This window comes from Delphinapterus leucas, chromosome 6 (assembly GCF_059928025.1).
Source record: "Delphinapterus leucas isolate spDelLeu-1000000601 "Yukka" chromosome 6, BTC_Dleu_Yukka2, whole genome shotgun sequence".
Classification (NCBI taxonomy): domain Eukaryota; kingdom Metazoa; phylum Chordata; class Mammalia; order Artiodactyla; family Monodontidae; genus Delphinapterus; species Delphinapterus leucas.
In genome coordinates, this window is record NC_143134.1 from 92,298,701 (window position 1) to 92,319,271 (window position 20,571).

The window sequence follows — 20,571 nt, forward strand, 5'->3', positions numbered from 1 at the left end:
AAGAACTGAGTCTCACCAACTGCCCCCACTTCCACCCCCAAATACCCCAGCACACCCTTTGGGCCCACTCCTCAGAGTTTAGGAACTTGTTTTCTGAGAATATTTGTGGAGGTTGAGCACTGCATTCATTGCCCCAGAGGTTTCTGACGCTGAGTGATTTCACGGAAGAGGAGGGTGGGACTTAAAGTGCCGAGAGTCCTAGCTCTGGGGAGCAGAGGCTCCAGACTCCTGAGCAGCTCCTGGCTCTGTGCTAACTAGTGTGTGACTGCACGGTTCCTTCCCCTCCCGGGCCTTGGCATCCTCTGCAAAATGGATCCTGAGCCCCACTGTGTGGGAACACGCTTGGACCTTTGGAAGGTGCTGGAGGGAGTGGGCCCCTGAGGTACAGGTTCCTGCTGGCCTGGCAATGCTGCTCCTAACCTGCCTGCTTTGTCTGTCTGTGTCACAGGGCCCTGAGGGCATGCCTGGGCTGCCAGGATTTCAAGTGAGTAGCACAGTAGCCATCTTCCTTTGTGCCCCGAGGCTGTGTGCATTCTGTTCCTTCCACCTGGAATGCTGTTCCTCTCCATCTGCACAACTGACCTCTAGCGCCATCCTGTTCATGTAGCCTTTCCTCGTTGCCCCCATCTGGAGTGATCCTTCCCTCCTTTGAATCCCATAGGGCTTTATTTTCACCTCTGCTGTCGTTCTTTTCTGCGTTGAATAACAGTTATTTGTACCCTTATCGTTTTTTCCTGAACTGTACTGTGACCAGCTTGCAGGGGGTCAGGTCTTGTTCATCTCTTTCTAGCCCAGGGCAGCCAGAGCCAGAGCTGGAGTCGGTGGTTGGCTTCCTATAAATGAGTGGATGAATCAAGCATTTCAAATAGATAGAGTCCGAGTAGATAAAATCCCTGGAGAGAGAGGATGGTGGCGATGGAGGATGGAGAGAGGGGAATCATAGCCTGGAAGTCCAAAATTAATAGCCTGTGTGCACCACGCTATGGGGCTTCCACCATGGAAGGTGAAAATGCATTTCTGTGTAGAAAGTGATCAGCTTAAAAGTTTCAGCCTGCACTGAAGCCCAAGGCTCCAGAGTGAAATCTGCACGATTTCTCCATACATTGCAGCTCTGAAAGGCCTAATGCCAATGGTGACATGCACTGCTTCCAGGATAAATGAAGGAAATTTATCAAAAAATGTAATAGAAATTTGTTGTTGATGGTAGAATTATAATGATCTCTTTTTCTTTTTTTTATACTTTTCTGAACTTCTACATTTTTTAAAAGGAGCATGTGCTATGTTGACACTAAAAATACATGGGAACTAGACATTAAAAAACAGGAGAGGGTGGCAACCATGGAGAAGACCTCTTAATTAGGAAGAGAAGAGGCCATAACTGTGAGCTTGAGCTCCAGCCCCACCTTGGCTGCTCCAAAGCCAGAGCATGTTCCAGACACATTTTTCTCTAAATGACTGGTTCTCTGTTCCCGAGGGAGCCCTAGGCTCCCCAGAAGAGCCTTTGGGACCACTTCAGGAGTAAGGAGGGGACCAAGTAGGCAGGATCCAGGCCACTGCTGAGGCTCCATTTGATGTATTTTATACATTGGGCTTTTGTTTGACTTTACTTGAAAAAGGAGAATGAAAAGAGTTTCACTGCTAAAAAATAATAACAAATATTTGAAGGCCACTGCGTTAACCCAGAAGGTAGGGACTTGTGAAAAGGTAAATTGCAATAAAGTGTTGAACCTCTTTTTTAGGGGCAGACGTCTGGCAGTGTGAGTCATTGTCACAGATATTAAGTGTATGTTGGAGTTGAGACGAGGTCACCTCTGACCGGGTGTGCAGAATTTTGGTTCTGCAGAGGGAATGGCGGTGGCGGGCGGGTGAGGGGTGCAGAGAGGCTAAGGGGATAGGCTCGCCCCCGGTGGAGTGACAGGAGTGGAAGATGAGGCGCTGAGGCCGGCTGGGATCAGTTTGGGTGTCAGGCTAGGATGTTTGGATCCCATCCCGTAGGTAGTGGGGAGCCAGAGAAGGGGCAGGATTCATGGAGGGTGAATGATGGGGAGGTGGGCTGCAGGACGGCCGCGAGGACCCATGGGTGAGCAGAGGCAGCAGGCAGTTTCAATGGTGCCCATTGGAGGAAACCACAGTTCAAAGAGGAGTGGGGCCTCCAGGCCACCTAACACTCAGCGCTGTCTTCTTTCCACCAGACCACAATTTCTAGACCACTTAATATCAGGAAAACATCGTGACTAATTGTGACTTCCACTGGCACTCTGTGTTCTTTTACTTTTTGGAACAACAACTTTGTTTAGTGAAAGCATTTTCATCTTAACAAACCACTGAATACCCTCCAATGATTCCTTCTAGGGACCCAGAGGACCAAAAGGTGACACTGGTGTGCCTGGATTTCCAGGACTAAAAGGAGAACAGGTAAGAAGGGCCCAGCTATCTGGGTGGGATTGTGCTCTAGAACTTGGTTAATATTTCGAACGGGCTGAAAGTAGCTGTTAACTTTTTAAAAATTTGAGATAGAACTCACACACCATAAAATTCACCCCTTTCAATTGTGAAATTCAGTGACTTTTAGTATATTCACAGGGTTGTGCAGCCATCACCACTACCTAATTCTAGAACATTCTTATCATGCCCAAAGAAACACTGTATCTAGTAGCAGTCACTCCCCGGCTGTTAACTTTCATGATCTCAAGGTTCTTCCAGGGTGAAGGTGGGGTGGGTGGAGAAGCAGATTTTCATCATAGTTTGGAAAGAGAACTCAACCCAACGCTCCCTTGAACGCTGTGCTTTGTCTAAGTGCCCCCGGGCACCTGCATTAGAGTGTGCACTCCCCGAGGGCAGGCACATCCACTTTCTTTTCTGTAGCTCCAGTACTTAGCACTGCGCCTGGTACACAAATGGCACTTAAAACATATGTTGGATGAAAAGATGTATAAGTAATGAATACAATGATGCTAATATTTAGAAGTCATTATTTTATTAAACTATTATTAGTGTAAGCGGGGGCATTCCGCACTTGGATGGCAGTCTTGGTGCAGAAGTTGTGGAATATTTAGCATGCAGAGCACTTCCTGAAAATTCCAAGGGCATTGAAATGACCTTTGTACCCTTCCACATTTGCCTCTTAGAATTAATTTCCCAGTTGGTTTTTATAGATAAGGGGAGAGTGACGTCCATAAATGGATTGCAGTTATTCTGGATTGGATTCATTTATTCATCCATCCATTTATATACTCATCCAGATTACATCCATTCCCTAAGGTGTGCCAGCCAGCTTCCTATACTAGGCACTAGGGATAGAGAAATAAGATGTGAGGAACAGACATGCAGACAGCCAGCAGAGTGCATGGTCATTGCTGTAACAGGGGTCTGTATAAAGCCAGTGGGAGCAGCCCTGAGCCTGCCTTGGGGAGTCAAGGAGGGTGTGTGTGTCTCTAAGAGGAGGGAGCATTAGGCTACTCTCTTTCCTTCCTCCCCTCACCGTTTTCCACTAGCTCCATGGAGGGGGAGAGAGTCTCCAGTGTCTGTTGGGCCACAGTTCCAGGAGGTGGAGGGTTCAGTGTGCTGGGTCTGAGTTTAGCGTTACATGGGACCATGTCTTGGGATGCCTTTTGCTGCCACGGGCCTACAGAGATGGCGTGGGGTCAGGGCAGTTCTGGCTTGGGAGGAGGCCTGGTCAAGCAGGATTGGCTCTTGCTTTAAATGCTCTGTTTTCTATGTGGCGAGGTCGGGTGAATCTAGTGGGACCTACGTGCCATCTCTCCCCTAATCCCCTGCCACTTTGAAAACTGGGAAGAGCGCCCAGGCAGGTCTGCTCTGATCCTCGCAGCCAACGCGCTTTCTCTCGCTCTGCCTCTAATGCTTTTGTGCTTGCTTCTTCTTGCTGCTGGCGTGCTCAGGACTGCTTTTCCTCACCAGCGAAGTGGTAAGATCCAAATATCTGGTGTGGGCTTGGGGGACGGAGAGGAGAGGCTGCTTGGCTTGCTGTGGCACCACTGCCTTGGCTGCTTCCAGCCCTGTTGAAGGGAGACTTTCGTGTGGTCCAGCCCAGTTCCCCAGAGGCTAGCATTGAAGTTCGGAGCCAGAGCCTTGAATGGTTCCTCTCCCCGGCCTTTTCTCTGGACATATATCTTCTTGGAAGCCTCCTGGGATAGCAGATGGCCCTGCTGAGCACAGGATTGGGGGCAGGATCCTGTGTCCCTGCCACCTATCTACCCATCTCCCCTATTTCCTAGCAACTGAGATAACTTTGCCTGATCAAGTGAGCATTTGCACAGGAGCCTGGAGTTTGGAGGTGAAGTTCCACATGGAGACTCAGGGCCCCTGTGTTGGAGAGGCCTCCACTGTTCATGCTGTCATCACTTTCCCAATTTTAGATGTTTTAACAAGACTAAGGATTCTAGGTGGGAACAGACCTCAAGCCGAGTTGTTAGGAAAGAAAGCCACCAAATATATTAGGAGCCAGAGGTTCTCAGGGGGAAGCCACACAGCCAGAGGTGGGATGGACCTTGTTGGGACTGATTCCTGGAGGGTTGAGAGTGGAGATGCTGATCTGGAAGCAGCGGGAGCCCCAGAGGGGCTTGCAGGACCCCAACCTGTGCTTTCAGACAGCAACTGATGGTACATGGAGCGAACAGTCCAGAGAACATTTAATGACTTAGGAGGCTATGCAGTATTCTAGCAAGAGGTCATTGTCGGGCAGTGGGGCTGGAGAGGCAGCGTGAAGGCCAGAGGAATCATGGCGATGAGCCTCTGGATAAGGCGGTGAGGCGGAGGCCCGGCTGCATCAAAAGGTTCTCTGAATTGCAGGGTGAGAAGGGAGAGCCGGGCGCCATCCTGACGGGGGATATTCCTCTGGAAAGGCTGAGGACCCGAAAGGTAACTATGTCACCAGATCCTGAAGGCACACATCTTCTACATCCTATCTTTGCTTCTGTCGCAAACCGTGTGCATCTGAGTGACAAGTCCGTGTCTCCCTGTTTTAGGGTGAACCTGGAGAGCGTGGAGCCCCGGGACCGATGGTAAGCCAGAGCGTCTCGCCCCTGCATCTAGACTGGGGTTTGAAGCATTTATCGTACTTTGGCTCAACTAGATTGAGTTGTCCCAGCTGTGAAAATAAAAAGGTTGTGGCAAAATGTATCTGTGTCAAGGGTAGGCTAACTGCAATGAAATAAAATCTCAGTGGTTCAGCATGATAGCAGCTTAGTTCTCACTTATGCAGAGTCCACTGTGGTGGTTCCCAGTTGGGCATCTCCCCTCCAAGCAGTGACTCGGGGACCCAGGATGCTTGCATCCTGTGACTCTGCCTTCTGGTGGATTCAGGGCCACAATGGCATCTTCCAGCTGATAGGCTGAGGTTGGGGAGGGGAAGAGACCATGGAAGATGATGAACTCCACTTCTGGCCAGACCTCTGATGCAGGAGGCGGGGGTGGGAGTGGGGGTGGGGATAGGTCTCAGAAATGTGGTTTGGCTGTGTGTCCAGAAGGAGAGGGGAAACGGATGGTGGTGAGACCCACAGTTGTATGGGTCTTGCCAGCTAAAGATTGTCATTACCCAGGGAACCTGGGCCTTTTGGCTTCTGGTCTTGGGTCTGCTGCCCATTTGCTGTATGACCTCAAACAAGTCCTCTTCTCTCTCTGGGCTTTTGTCTTCCCATCTATAAGTGAGGTATTGAATGAGTACTAGATGACATGATAGGGTCCTTCTTGCCTTACTGCTCCAGGAATCTATAATTTTGGGGGGCTGCTGAACAATTTTTAAGCTACCAGTTCTCTCCAGATGAACCCTAAACTTGCCCCTCGTATATTTCTTTCCAAAGAACAAAGAAAACTCATAGAACATCCACCATGGGTCAGACAGTGATGCTTCAACACAGATCATCTCATTTCATTTTCACCACCCTAAGAGGCTAATGTCAGAACCCCCATTTTATAGACCGGGAAACCGAGGTTAAAGAGGTTAAGTAACTAGCCCACTGCCGTACAGCTTGTTAGTGACACAGCAGGGATTTGAACCCAGCCTGTCAAACTCTGTGTCCAGGTTTTTCCCAGCACACCTCACTGCCTCCAGCTGACACCTTCATTCTTCTGAAACATTTTGAGCTGGAAAACTGCACATTGGCGTTTGAATGCGGGGTTTGTTTGAAGCTGGATCTCAGGCCTGGGGAGAAAGGACCTCACATTTCTCTAACAGGCACGTGTCCTTGATGAATGGCCCATAACCTCCAAGGTGCATCCTTCAAAGGACCTTCTAAAGCCTTTGGTCCCTTAAGTCAGGCAGAATGGATGCCCTGGAGAGGTGTCCTTGGCCCTAGCTGCAGGCTAAGGCAGACTGGGAGAGTCTTGTGTTAACCACTGGGTAACACTTACTAATACCCAGTATGGTGGGAAATACTAATTGTTAGCAATGGTGGCCGGCAAGCTGTTGCAGATGGCCAGGGTAGTTATTGCCACTGAAGCCCAGCTGTGCATAGCTTGCCAAGCACAGACAGTAAGGGGGCACCTTCTTGTAATTTGCATAAGGTGTCACATGGGCTGTCCATGGCCCTCATGACGAGTATAGCTTACAACACTAGAGCCTTGTTACTCAAAGTGTGGCCCGTGGACCAGCATCATCAGCATCACCTGGGAGCTCGTTGGAACAGCAGAGCCTTACGCCCCGCCCCGGATCTGCTGGATCTGCATTTTGATGAGATCCAGGTGACTTGCGCACAGTGACGTTTGAGAAGCCCTGCGCTAGAACGTACCGCCACGTGGCCTGTGGCCTGTTAACTCCTTGCTTTTCTTTTCCTGAGAGTAACCTGGTCTGGGTACTTTACATACAGAGCCTGTCTCAACACAGTCTATTTGCCATTCTTCAGGGTAAGTCTGAATACAGACTTATATAGAGAGCAGGAAGAAGGGGCTTGATAGGCCCCAGGCTTAAACCAGTCATTCCCCTGGGAGACAGGACAGACCCAGTTACAAAACAGGAAAGGTGTCAACTGGAAGTAGAGCTTGTTCTGGGAAGAGGCGGTACATTGTATGCATCCTAGACACTGGAAGGCATGAGGGTTCCGGCAGGAGGTTGGAACAGGGCAGTGGTTCTGGGAGCATGGGGACACAGGAAGCAAGCACTGGAATGCGGTCCATGGGCAGGGGCTCATCTGGAGAACTGGGGAGCCAGGCTGAGATTCTGGTCCTTAGGGACAGGTGAGAGCAAGGTAGGAACCAAATCCTGAAGAAGGTTATTGGGCTTGGCTGACATGAGGAGTGAAGCAGGACTGCATTATTCCAACGGGGGACATGGAGAACCCTGGGACATAAGACCTAAGGCAAAGATCCACGTTCTGAGCTGGCCCAGCACACAGCTACCTGGGAGCTAAGGCCAGGAGCTACTGACCTCTTGCTTCTTTGTTAGCTCTGACTGGCTGAGAGGGTTGGGTCCAGCGTCTGGACTGGGGTAGAGCCCTGCAGGAGGGATTGAGCAAGTGGGTCCAGCTGAGGACAGAGAGGCCAGGGGACAAGGAGCCAAGCAGGTGGACATTTCATAACTTCTCCTTGCCCTCCATCCTCCTATTAGTGGTTCATTGTCACCAATACCCACAAAGGTAGGCTGGATGCCCCTCATCTCCCTAGCCCTTGAGTTTCTGTTCTTTCCTTTTTAATTGAAATATATTTTACATACAGCATTGTGTACATTTAAGGTGTACATGTTGATTTGATACATTTATATATTGTAATATGATTGCTGTTGTGGAGATAGCAGCTCTCTCATGTCACATAATTATCATTTCTTTTTTGTGGTTGGAATAAATAAGATCTAGACTCTTAGCAGTTTGAGGATTATAATATTAATACAGCGTTGCTGTCCATATTCACTATACCGTGCATTAGATCTCCAGGACCTAGCTGTCTACTAGTTGCAAGTTTGTACCTTAAACCTCACCTCTCCTATTCCCCCACCCTCCTACCCCTGGTAACCACCATCTTACTCTGTTTTTACAACTTTGGCTTTTTTAGATTCCACATATAAGTGACATCATACAGTATTTTTCTCTTTCTAATCTGGTATTTACTTTGCCTCCAGGGGCCCAAAGGACCACCAGGACACAAAGGAGAATTTGGCCTCCCTGGACAACCCGTAGGTGTTGGGGTTTCTCATATTGCGTACGAGGGAGGACGTGCGGGCCAGGCTGGCCTGCGGGCAGTGGGTTTACTAAGGCCTCTCCCGTGGGTTTCAGGGTCGCCCAGGACTGAATGGCCTCAAAGGCGCCAAAGGAGATCGAGGGGTCATGATGCCGGTGAGTGCCACACCAGAGACCCAGCCCCATGCTGCCCCAGGGACGTGGCCCCAGGGCAAGTGTCCAGAGGAGGGGCGAACGAGTGCCAGGTCCAGTGAGCAGGGCTCGTGGACAGAATGCTCAGGAACGTTATTCTTCTTCCTCTGCTGCCACTTCCAAAGATCCTGCAGCCCAACCCTGTCCTCCGGCTTGCTCTCAGGAGGTCCCTGCCACCAAATCCACCTTAGTGGAGCATAGGCTTCCTCGTCCAGACCCCAGAGGGAGGGTGGGAGAACACGATCTGGGCTTTCTCAAGAAGTCTGGTTTCAAATCCCAGGTCTTCTGACTCGGGTAATATCCCGTCCTTCCTGGGTTACACAGTCCTGGGGGTTTCGCATGTTGCTGGGGTTGCTCGGTGAGCGCTCTTGAGAGAACACGGAAGGTTGATCAGCTGTGTAGGCAGGACCTCGCAAGATGACAGACACCGGAGCATCAACAGGGTCCCACGTCTGCAATAAGGAAGCCAGCATTTATTGAGCACCTACTGTGTACCAGACACTCTACAAAGTGCTTTTGAGGACAGGATCTCAGTCTTGATAGTAACTCGCCTAAGAGAAACTCAGTGGCGTTCTTGTTTTACACAGGAGGAAACTAGGGCCTGTACAAGTTAGTGACCCACTGAAGGTCCCCCATTTGCTGCATGCAAATGCAGCTCAAAGTGTGTTGCTGCTTCTGTTTGCACCCCATGGTCGCCGCTTTGTATGCCTAGAAATGCAGAAATGCAATCGTATTGAATCACTGGGCACCGACTCACTCACCAAGCCTACCGGGGCTCCAGGTACAGCAGACACCGGTGCCTGCACTTGAGTGATCACGTGGAGCTTCCTCGTGGGCCGGAGGCTTCTCACCTGTGGCCATAGCCTCCCCCTCCCCCTCCCCCTCCCCTCCTGCAGCTTCTGCTGCAGGTCCAGTTTGGGCTCCAGGCTTGGCGGAGCAAACATTGCATGGTGTCAAGGCCAGGCTGACGCGGCTCTGAAAGTGACTCTGCCATCTAACAGGAGTTGGCGTTTATTGTTACATTTATGAGGGGCTCTCCCAGGCACTGTACCCTGGGAAGGCCTCACTCCACCCGCCGCTCTGTATGAGGGAAGCGTCGATAGAGGTGGTGGGCTCGGTATCCTCTGAGCACTGCTCTTGGGGTCAGAATCTGGCTTCCAGTCTCCATTCCGCCATGAATTGCTGTGTGGCCTTGAGCAGGTCACTTCCCCTCTCTGGCCCTCATTATGTCCAATTGTAAACCAGCAATGATACTTGCTCTGCTGTTGTGAAGATGCAGCGAGGCCACAGATATAGGCGTGCTCTGGGAAGAGACTGGCCTACCCATGGGAAGAGTTAGTTGGCTTTAGATGACCCTCCTTTCCTCACTGTGTCTCCAAACCCTGGGGAAGTGTCCTGCAGCTGCCTCTGCATTCATAACAACCTGAACTCAGGGATGGCCTTTCTTTGCTCCCTTTAGGGCTCACCTGGCCTACCTGGTCCTCCAGGCCCCCCAGGACCACCTGGAGCTGTGATTAACATCAAAGGAGTAAGTTGGTAGTGGGTAGGTGGGGGAGACCTGAAGGAGGAGCGGGGAACGGCCCCAGACCAGCCTAAGCTGGAGTCGGGTGCCCTGATTCCCTCCTCTCATTCTCACTTCCCACAGGCCGTCTTCCCAGTTCCAGTCCGGCCACACTGCAAAACTCCAGTAAGTAGCGTATAGTCACTGCCTTGGCAGTGAAAGGCTTTGGCATAGAAAGCAACTCAGAGAAGATGAGTTTTTGTCTTGAGCCCCTTCTTTCTGTCAGTGTCCTCTTTGATGTCTTCTATCACCTGCATATAGACCCTTGAGTGACTCGAGGTTTCTAGATAATAGATTGTGGCACTGAAACATACTGGGTCTTCTAAGGGCACACATGTGGACAGAGTGTGTCTTTTAATGCAGTCAAAAAGCAGTGTCTTTTGTTAGCTTCATGTTAGCATGTTAGCTTCATGCTTGGAGCAGTATAAGAAGCAGGGAAATAGACCCCTTAAAATACAGATGAGAATATAAAGGCAATTCTAACCAGCGCTCTTTGCATTGGGAGCTTTGGGCTAAAATCTATAACTGTCCTTTCTCAACTGTCATATTACTGCACAGCATACAACCTAGAGAGGAGGGACTTTCCCCCTTTGTAATGAGGAAACAAACTGTGACTCAGACAAGCTCACTGACTTGTCTAAGGTCACAGGACGGACAGAGCTGGGGCTATCATGCGGGTGCCCTGACCACCAGGCAGCAGGTACAGGCACCCCAAGGGGTCAGACACGTGGCTGGTCGTCCAGCTGGTCAGTGCAGTGTCCCCGGGGTGTCATCCGTATTAGGTGTGGGGAAACCCAGGGAGGGTGGGCCTCTCCCCGTGCACAGGCATTAGTCATGGGACTGTGCATAACTATTCTCTCATTCATCCAACAAATATTTATCAAGGACTTACCAAGTGTCAAGTACAAGTGAGGGACCACAGGGGTGAACTAGACAGGCGTGGCCTCTGTTCCCGGGAGCTTGCAAATTACAGTTTAGAAGATTCTTTGAAGTGGGTTCTTAATTGATGCCTGTTGGAGGTGGTGATGAGACTTGGGTCAGAGGCTTTAAAATGACGCAGTTTGGCTGAGTGTTTGCCCAGACATCTGTCCATGTCTAAACTTTGAGACACCCAAGTCTGCAGCCCATGGCCTGGGAACTCTGGCATGGAAGGCAGAGGATAGGACCCACTTGCGTAAGGTGACCAAGGGGCCTGCTGGCTCCCAGAACTACATGAGGACAACAGCTAACCAGGTCACGTTTACATCAGTGGCCTGAAAGGAATCCTAAAACGTCAGGGCTGGAGAGACCCTCCTGAGAGTTGGCTGCTTCCCAGCCATAGAGAAGGGGAGACCTCAGCCCAGAGAGGCAAGGTCCCACCGTGAGTTAGTGCCCGAAGCCCCTCCCAGCAAACATGATATCAGGCTTCAAATGAACCAGCCATGGGACAGTACTTGAAAAACTCAAGAGCGTTGTAAAAATGCTACTGCAATTACCGTGGCCTGTGCTAGGACACTTGGCTGTGACCATGGCCTTTGGGGGTCATGATGTTCCTTAAAGTAAGCCAAAGATGAACTCAGAGCATTTTGGGTTTTGATTTCATGTTGCCTGTCTGGACACCATGCAGGCTGGGGCATGGATGTTTCTTGACCAGCTCTCAAAATGGACATTTGAAAAAGCAATGCTTCCTCTCATATCCAGCATTTCACAAGCCCCTTCTCATTTCAGCCCCTTTCTAATACCTTAACATTTTACCCTTAACAATCCACCCCTGGAGTGGAGCAACTTTATCAGCATAGCTGTAAGATATCAGCTGGGCACTGCTGCCTTTATCGTTAACTTAGAAATATTCTTCCTGGAAAATTCCTGTCTCCTCCCCTCATCTTCTCTTTGTGACCCCTGAGCATCTTGTGACCCTGCACCCAAAAGCATGGGAGGATCTGGTGTGAGAGGGATCATTCTGATTATGCATGTTAACTGGGAAAAAGGTGAAGGTGGACTATTAAAAGCAGGGTGGCAGGTGGCTCTGTGTTAACAGACAAAGAAAAAAAGAAAGAAATGCAGGAATCTGGGGATGAACTGTGAAGGAATATTATCTTGAATAGCTTGGACTCCAGACCCCTGGCACTTAATGGGAAGTCTAGAATAGCCCCCCAGTTTAATGATAACTCCCCTTTATTAATTAGCACCACCATCAACTCCTCTTCAGTGTGTTCATCTTTGATTACACATGGCAGCAAAGCTAACGGCTGGCCCAGCATCATGGCTTGAGTACATCACTTGCACGAGTGCTTGACCTCTCACGTGAATCAATCCTGATTGATCAGAAGGGAGGGCTAGAACACTCACAGTTGACCAGACCAAAATTGCCATGACTTTTTGTCTTAAAGCTTTGGGCTTTGCCTCTGCAGAGTTGTTCAGCCAGTAGGTCTCAGCCCAGCTCAGCTACATGATGCCCTCCCTGCCCCCACCCCCTGCCCCTGCCCCAGTTGAAGGCCTGGGATGCCTTGCATTGAGGGATGCCGGGAAACTCAGGGCCTTTGGGGGCTACAAGACCCAAGGAAGGCCTGACTCCATGACCTCACCCCTCACCCCCAGGACAGGGGACTGTGGCTCCCCGTGCATGCAAACACCAGAACAGGGTTGCATTGTATGACCTTGGCTTTCTCTCTCTCTCTAGGTTGGTACCACGTATCCTGGAAATTCAGAACTCATCACTTTTCATGGTACACACTCCTGTCTTTACCTTGTTTCTCTGGGACATTTCCTGACCCTCCTATCTCTGCAGAGGTGGTTTCCAATTGTCCAGTGCCGGGCATAGACTTGGCGGTCAGGAAGATCTGTCTGGGTGTCATGGGAAGGGTGGTAGCTGGACAAAGTCTGTGGGACTGGGCACCTCTGTTTGCTTGTGCCACCCGTCTGCCTATTCTGTGCATCTTGGCTGAGCCTCCTAGCTAGCAGGCTGCACTCCATTTTTCCATTCATGTGTTAGTTTGTTCATAACACATCCACTGATAGCTTCTCCTTGCCTGGTGCTATCCTATGCACTGGGCTGAGACTAATGGATCCCATGCTCTTCCTGTCACCCAGGCCCTTAGACTCTGCTGGGTGAAACTCTTTAAAAAGTCGTTACAATGCAATATGCCAAGAGCTAATGCAGGGGAGACCGTGGGAGCTCAGAAGGCCTTTGCTTCAGAGTGTTCCTGGACCAGCAGTGTCAGCACCTCCTGGAAGCTTGTTAGAAATGCAGAATCTCAGGCCTCATCGCAGACCTGCTAGACCAGGAGCTGCATTTTCACAAGCTCCCTCTGAGGTGTATACACAGTGCAGTGTGAGACGCACTGGCTCTTAGTAATTAGTAAACATCAGCATGTTCGTGGGCTGTAGGAGCTTATCTACCACGCATTAGAGGGGGGATAGGCCAGGAGACGGGAGCCTGCGGGCAAGCAGTGACTCTGGCTCCCTGTCCCCACACACGCTGTCACACCACGTGTGCCCCTTTTGATTGAGAAGTCTGAACGCTTGCAGTTTAAACAGGGAAAGGCCTTTTTTTTTTTTCTCCCCCAGTACTGACCTCTGGCTCGGCTCTGTCACTCCTGGCCTGCTTGGGTGGTGGTGTCCCTGCTGGTGTCTGGCTTCATGGGTTTTTGGTCACTTTTGGTTACAAAGTCCAGGCTGTTCTCAAACTGCTTGTTCAGATCCAATTCAAGGCTCTCCCTTCCCCTGGTGCAAGGTGGACCTTGGGGAGGAGGTGGGGTGGAGCTGGATTTGCTTTCTTGGATCCCCAGTGTGTAGGCACACATTGGTCAGCTGATCTCTCTCGGGAACTGGGAACTCAAAGATCTAGTGTCCACCCACTCATCTAGGTGGGGAAAGGGGACTGCTTCCCTTCCCAAACTCTGTACTCCCAGGAGGCTTTCTCTGAGCCCCCTCTCAGATAAAGAGTTGGGGGAGGAGAGAGGGCTGTAAGGCCGGTTCTGCAGAAGCGGTGCTTCTCACAAGTCCTGTGGGGAGTGGCGTACCGCACTGTTGGCACTCTTCCAACTTTGCGAGTGGAATACTTAGCACCATTAGTTGTCCTCTGCGGCACTCCCGGAGAGTCCTCCCCTCCCCTTGCACCACCGTGCTGCCCAGGCTTAGGTGGGATGGGACCGGGAGCTTGACTTGTTGTTGAGTCTCAGGCCACGTGCATGAAGCTGTCCAGGGGAGTTAATTGTAGCCTCTGCTGGGCTCCCATGATGCACTGCTGGCACCTTGAGGATGGTACTTATTCCATCCTGCCTCGCGCTACCCTCACCGTGTCTGTCTCCTTGAGAGCTTTCCGAGGTCAGGAATTGTGTCTGCTGCATCTACCTCTGCCTCTCCATCCTATAGCAAAGGATTTTATATCCTCACTAGGCCTTTGTTGCTGAGTAGACTTAGCTCAAGGGGCTCAGTTTCAAAACTTGTCTCAAAAATGTTTTATATAGAATGAAGGTGATTTTCCACTCTCTTTTTTTTTTTTTTTTTTTTTTTTAATGTGTGTGTATTTGGTGGCAGGTGTTAAAGGAGAAAAAGGATCCTGGGGTCTTCCCGGCTCAAAAGGAGAAAAAGGCGACCAGGGGGCCCAGGGACCACCAGGTATCCCAACTCTTGTTCTGGATCTTGCCCTTGATTTTTGTTTCTGAGAAATCCAATTGAGCCAGTAAGTAAGGCTAATTACATTACCACCCTGTCCACAAGCTCCATGGAATTCCAGAGAGACCCAGTCATGGGCAACACGTGTGCAAGATAGAACTTTGTCAAGAGAGACTGGAAGTTCTGATCGTTCCAGCTTCATCTGCAGAACGAGGCCTGGAGAGGACCAGGGACAAGCCTAGGATGCCACAGGGTCACAGGATCTGAACTAGTGCTTGTTTCCAAGCCCAGTGCCCCCTCTGTCAGCTAAACCAATGTGGGGTCACTTCTGCTAGGAACTCATCATGGTTGCCAACTTGGAGGCTTTGGTGTTTGAATTTCTGAGATTGATTGTGGATTTTTAAAAAGTGTTTCTTTTTCAGGCCCTGCTGTGGATCCAACTTACCTGAGACATTTTCTGAACAGCTTGAAGGTGAGCATTTCTCGACATCTGGCCTGTGTTTCCAAGTTCTCAGGCTTATGTCAGAGGCTGGTTCATCTGACTGTTACTGGATGTTCTCTGCTTCCAGGGGGAGAACAGAGACAAGGGGATCAAAGGAGAAAAAGGAGACTCTGACAGTGGCTTCTCTGTGTCAGGGCCCCCGGGCCTGCCGGGAAGTCCAGGCCTGGCGGTGAGTAGTGACCCCTCCAAACCCCTTCCTCGGGGAGTCACGGCGCTCCCTGAAGCCCCCCAGTGTGACGAGGCAGCTGGGAGCAAGGGCCAGTCACAGCACCACAGGCTGCAGGCAGGCCTTGGGCGTTGGCCTCTCTCCCCCATACTTGCTAACGGGTGGGGAACCTGGCAGAGGCCACAGAGGAAAGGGAGCTAGCCAAGGCCACATGCACGCAGGTTGCTTCCAGGTAACCCACCACCGTGCCTTATTCACATCAGCGGTGGAAAACTCAGCACAAAGAGTTGTTAATGGTAAACACATCAGATAACAGAGGCAGAAGGGAAGGTGAGGGAGATGTTTTTAGGGGGCTATTTGATTCTTCTGAAATTTCATCAAAGAAGGAGCCCGTAGATCGGCTTGGTCTTCTTAGGATGAGAAGTTTCTCCAGATCACAAAAGAGAAGTTCAAATTATGCCTCCACTGAGATTATGATCAGATCATTGACCCTCAGGGACCAGGAGCAAATTCTGGACCTGGAACTCGCCATGAGCATAGACCGAGCAAAGCCAGGAGACCAGGGTTCTCCTTCCAGCTCTGCTGCTGATTTGTTTGGGACCTCGGGCAAGCCCTGCCCCTCTCTAGGCCTCTGAGTCCAGGGCTCCCTAGGCTTCTCTGCTGTCATTCAACATAACGACTGGGCCACCGCTCTTTAGGTCTTCCACCTCCTGGCTTGTGCCAGGATTGAGGATGATGATAACAATAAAGGGTGTTTACTGACTTCTTATCAATGTCCTGACAAAAAGAACAGATGGGACCTCTAGTGACTAATGGCGCTTTCTCTCTTCTGTTACTGTGCACTTGACAGGGCCAGAAAGGGGAGACCATCATCGGGCCCCAGGGACCCCCAGGTGCTCCTGGCCTGCCTGGGCCACCTGGCTTTGGGAGACCTGGTTCCCCTGGGCCACAGGGACCCCCGGGGCCACCAGGACCTCCGGCTATCCTAGGAGCAGGTTAGTACTGTGAGTGGTGCCCAGCGTCACCACACCTGGGTGGCATGTCAGAGCCACACTATCCGACAGAGGGCTGTTTCCTGGATGGAGCCTTCTTTCTTTTCGTTTTTCTTTTTAAATTGAGATATAATTTGCATGCCATAGAATTCAACCCATTTAGAGCGCACAGTTTAATGGTTTCTAATATATTCACAAGGCTGGGCAGCCATCACCTCTCTCTAATGCCAGAACATTATCATCACCTTACATAGGACCCCTGTACCAATTAGCCGTCTCTCCTCTTTTTCCTGATCTTCCCCTGATCTTGGAAACCATGAATCTACTTTCTGTCTCTATGGATTTGCCTATTCTGGACATTTCTTATCAATGGAATCACAAAATATGTGACCTTTTGTGACTGGCTTCTTTCCCTTAGCATAATGTTTTCAAAGTTCCCCCAAGTTGTAGCATGTACGGAGAGACCGCGTTTTGTTTATCTGTTCAGCAGCCGATGAGCATTTGAGTTGTTCCCGCTTTTTGGCTGCTATGAATAGTGCTGTTGTGAACATTTGTGTACAACTTTTTGTGTGAACGTACGTTTTCAGTTCTCTCGAGTATAATGCCCAGGAGTGGAATCGCTGGGTCATATACATGGTTACTCTACTTTGGGAGGAACCACCAGACTGTTTTCCAAAGTGACTGCAACATGTTGCATTCCCACTAGCAGTGTACAAAAGGTTCCAATTTCTCCGCATTGTCAACAACATTTGTTATTATCATATCTTTTTTATTCTAGTCATCATTCATTCATGTGAAGTGATATCTCATTGTGGTTTGGGTTTGCATTTCCCTAAAGACTAATAATGATGAACATCTTTTCACGTGTGGGTGGAAGCTTCCTGGCTGCTTTGTCAATGCCTGGGCCTTAAGGGACTTGAGGACCAGCATTGATTCTACCCTTCTATGTAAAAATTTCACCCCTTGGTACCTCACTTCCTCAAATGAAAAATGGGTGAAATAGAAGAAAATCTCCATTTATCAAGTACTTACCAAGTGCCGGGCACTCTGCCGGTCACTCTACTACATTATCTTACTGGATTCTCAGAAAGCTTTTCAAGGAAAGTATTAGCATCCACATTTTACAGAGGAGGAAACTGAGACCCAGAGATGTTTAGGAACCTTTCCAAGGTCACACAGCTAATAAGTGGCATGAATGGGATTAGGACCCAGATCAGAGTAGCTCCGAAGCCTGTGTTCTTTCCACTGTGCCATGGTGGAAAATAACAGCAGCAGCAATAATAGCATGAATGCATCATTTTTTGTTGTTTGGGTTGGCATGAGCCAGCTGTGGCGGAAGCACACCTGGGAGGAGACCTACAATGTCTGGGGCATCCGGGAGAACTTTACACAGGAGGTGACTTTGGGGCAAGTGACAGAAATGGAACTCAAACTAGCTCAAGTGCATAGGGAAACTTATTGGATGTGCAGGAGGGTGTGAACAATCAATCTGTAAGGGGGCAGGCATGCAGTGAGACTTCAGGTGCAGCCGGAACCAGAGATTCAGTCCCTGCGAGGATTCTCTGGCCATCTCTTGCTCAGCTGCTCTCTGACTGCAGCATCACGCTTCTTCGCCATAGACCATGTCCTCTGCATGGCGAGAAATACTGACAACCTACAGCTTCCACCGTCATCTAGAAATCTTGACCTTGTTTCTCAGTTTTAGTTTGAAAAGCCTGGGGGTGGGGGTGTTCTGGGGAAGGACACTGACTGACCTGTCTTGGGCCAGATGCCCAACCTTGGACCAGTCATCTGTGGCCAGGAGGTGGGATCACATGAGACCATGACAGCTCCTTCTGGACCTGAATGGTCATAGAGGTGAAGGGGAAGATCTCAGGAGCAAGTGAGGATGCTGGTCCTGTAAAGAGAGAAGGTGCTGGGTGGATAAAACCATAGGTGCCTATACAACCTTGAGGGATACATAGGAATTGCAAGGAGTGGAGGGGCATTGCAGGGTGAGTACAAGATTCAGAGACTCTGTTGTCCATAGTAGCCCTAAACTAGGGGGCCCTAGGACTCCTTGCTCCATTGAAAAGGATTACCCTTCACATAATATATAGCAATTCACAGTTTACAAAACACTCCCATATCCATTATCCCATTTAATCTTTTTTTTAAATTTTTAATTTGTTTTTAAAATTTACTTATTTTTGGCTGTGCTGGGTCTTTGTTGCTGCACCTGGGCTTTCTCTATTTGTGGCGAGCGTGGGCTACTCTTCATTGTGGTGCACAGGCTTCTCATCGCAGTGGCTTCTCTTGTTGTGGAGCACAGGCTCTAGGTGCGCGGGCTCTTTTAGTAGTTGTGGCACGCGGACTCAGTAGTTGTGGCTCACGGGCTCTAGAGCGCAGGCTCAGTAGCTGTGGCGCACGGGCTTAGTCGCTTCGTGGCACATGGGATCCTCCCGGACCAGGGACTGAACCCGTGTCCCCTGCATTGGCAGGCGGATTCTTATCCACTGCGCCACCTGGGAAGCCCCTATCCCATTTAATCTTAACAGCAACCCCAAGAGGGAGATGAAATGCATAAGATTATAAAACTCATTTTATGGCTGAAGGCACCAAAGCTCAGAGAGGTTGAGTCTGACTCAAGGTCACAAATCCTAGGAAGAGGCATGGCTGGGGTCCAAATCCAAGTCCTCAGACTTTGTCTCCACTAGACATTCACCACCTGTGTATGAATTTTCAGGTTCTGTGTCAGACTACAGGCTTATTTGCAGTGACCTCAAAAATCTCATACAGTGATTTTACTGGGACTTGTACAAACATCCTTAACTCTACCAAGAGTTTTGCAGATTCTGGGGGGAATTAGAGATCAGAGAAGTAGAAGGAGAGCAGCGGAATTGCTACAATAACATTTCTTTATGTTTGCCTAAAGTAAGGACTCTTCATTTGGGAACCATAAACTCCTAGAAAATTCAAAGATGTGCCTCAGGGAGCTATCTTCCCACTAACATTCTAAGTAGAAGTGTGTGTGTGTGTGTGTGTGTGTGTGTGTGTGTGTGCGCGCGCACTTGCAGATATGCATATGTGCATTTTTCTAGGGGAGAGGGCAATAGCCTTGATTTGATTTTTAAGGGCATTTTGACTCCTCAAAAGGTAAGAATCTCTGGTTGGATGCTATACAATTTGCAAAGCACATTCCTAGTTTGTGTTCTTCTCAGTGCTCCACACAGGCTAGTGAAGACATATCTGTTTACATTTCACCGGTGAAGAAGCTGGGGTTCAGAGAGTTTGTTTCCCCAAGATCACACAGCTGAGAACTGACAAATCGGGAACTTGAGTCTCCTGGCTGGACGGCCAGGGCCCCTGTCACTGTCCTACCCTGCCCCCCTGTAGCCCAGCACCTTCTCTTCTTTCTGAGCCTGCTTCCTCTGTTCAGTAATTACCTGTTTGTCTCTTGGGAGAAATAAGTTGTATGAGTCAGAGCATTTTTGGATGCAAGTGACAGAAAATTCAACTCAGACTGACTTATACAAACAATTGAAACAACAGGAATTTATTCACTTATAAAACTGGAAAGTCTTAGGCATGACTTCATCCAGGGCTACAGTCAAGAATCTCAGTTCTCCCCCAAACCAGTCAATGTGGCTGAGTCATATGCTGGGCACAGAGCTCCTAAGTTTCGGCTACGAGGTGCAACACTTTGCAGCACTGTGAGTGGGGTGGTGAACGCTCCCCTCGGTGACCAGCTGAACGTCGGAGGCATTTTGCAGAGAGTATGCTTTTTTGTAACTTCTCTTTTCTGCTTTGTCTTAGCTGTGGCCATTCCAGGCCCACCTGGCCCTCCAGGACAGCCAGGGCTTCCCGGATCCAGGAACCTGGTCAGTATTATCATCAGTGTGTCTTCATCCTTCTGCTTTGGATGGGTTTCCTTAGAACTTTGGCTGCAGTGTTTAGGGGCTGGCACACCTTCTCTGTTGGAGTTAGGCCTCCATGACAATAGAAATGGTATAATTTCACAAACAGGGTATTTATTATCTCTTTGGATGACTTATTAAGTAAAAAGATACAGACTACAAAATCATTTATGATTTAAGTTACACCTTTCCAATCGTTAATTGACTAAACTGTAACAAGAGCCAATCATATTACATCAAAAAACACAGGCACAAGGCCGTAAACAACATCACAGGAGGCCCTGTGCTGGTTACATTTCCCCTGGGTAATGCAGCCTTCTCCATTCTACCAAAGGATGTCTCTTGTACCTTGTTACCCTGCAGATCATTGGAGCAGGATATGGCACACAGAGATTATTGTGATGTACAGAAAGAGGGACAAATACCTCATTAGGATGTCAGGAGTCCTAGGAATGCTCTTTGGTCTTTGATAGATTTTATTTGGAAATTTGGGCTGCCAGATGAAGAACTGTCCAACAGTAGATGGAATTTCGATATTTG

The 20,571-nt window shown here is 49.5% G+C and overlaps 1 protein-coding gene across 1 annotated transcript in view; it reads left to right on the forward strand.

Annotated features, from left to right (window-relative positions):
- The window catches only part of COL15A1 (collagen type XV alpha 1 chain), a 103,765-nt gene that overhangs the window by 72,863 nt on the left and 10,331 nt on the right, over positions 1 to 20,571 (forward strand). Inside the window, exons 22-35 of the mRNA XM_089912542.1 lie at positions 449 to 484; positions 2,353 to 2,415; positions 4,810 to 4,878; positions 4,986 to 5,021; positions 8,069 to 8,122; positions 8,223 to 8,282; positions 9,778 to 9,846; positions 9,964 to 10,005; positions 12,539 to 12,584; positions 14,398 to 14,478; positions 14,898 to 14,947; positions 15,045 to 15,146; positions 15,994 to 16,138; positions 19,931 to 19,995. Of these exons, the coding sequence (XP_089768668.1) occupies positions 449 to 484; positions 2,353 to 2,415; positions 4,810 to 4,878; positions 4,986 to 5,021; positions 8,069 to 8,122; positions 8,223 to 8,282; positions 9,778 to 9,846; positions 9,964 to 10,005; positions 12,539 to 12,584; positions 14,398 to 14,478; positions 14,898 to 14,947; positions 15,045 to 15,146; positions 15,994 to 16,138; positions 19,931 to 19,995 (918 nt within the window). The remainder of the gene's footprint in view (positions 1 to 448; positions 485 to 2,352; positions 2,416 to 4,809; positions 4,879 to 4,985; positions 5,022 to 8,068; positions 8,123 to 8,222; positions 8,283 to 9,777; positions 9,847 to 9,963; positions 10,006 to 12,538; positions 12,585 to 14,397; positions 14,479 to 14,897; positions 14,948 to 15,044; positions 15,147 to 15,993; positions 16,139 to 19,930; positions 19,996 to 20,571) is intronic.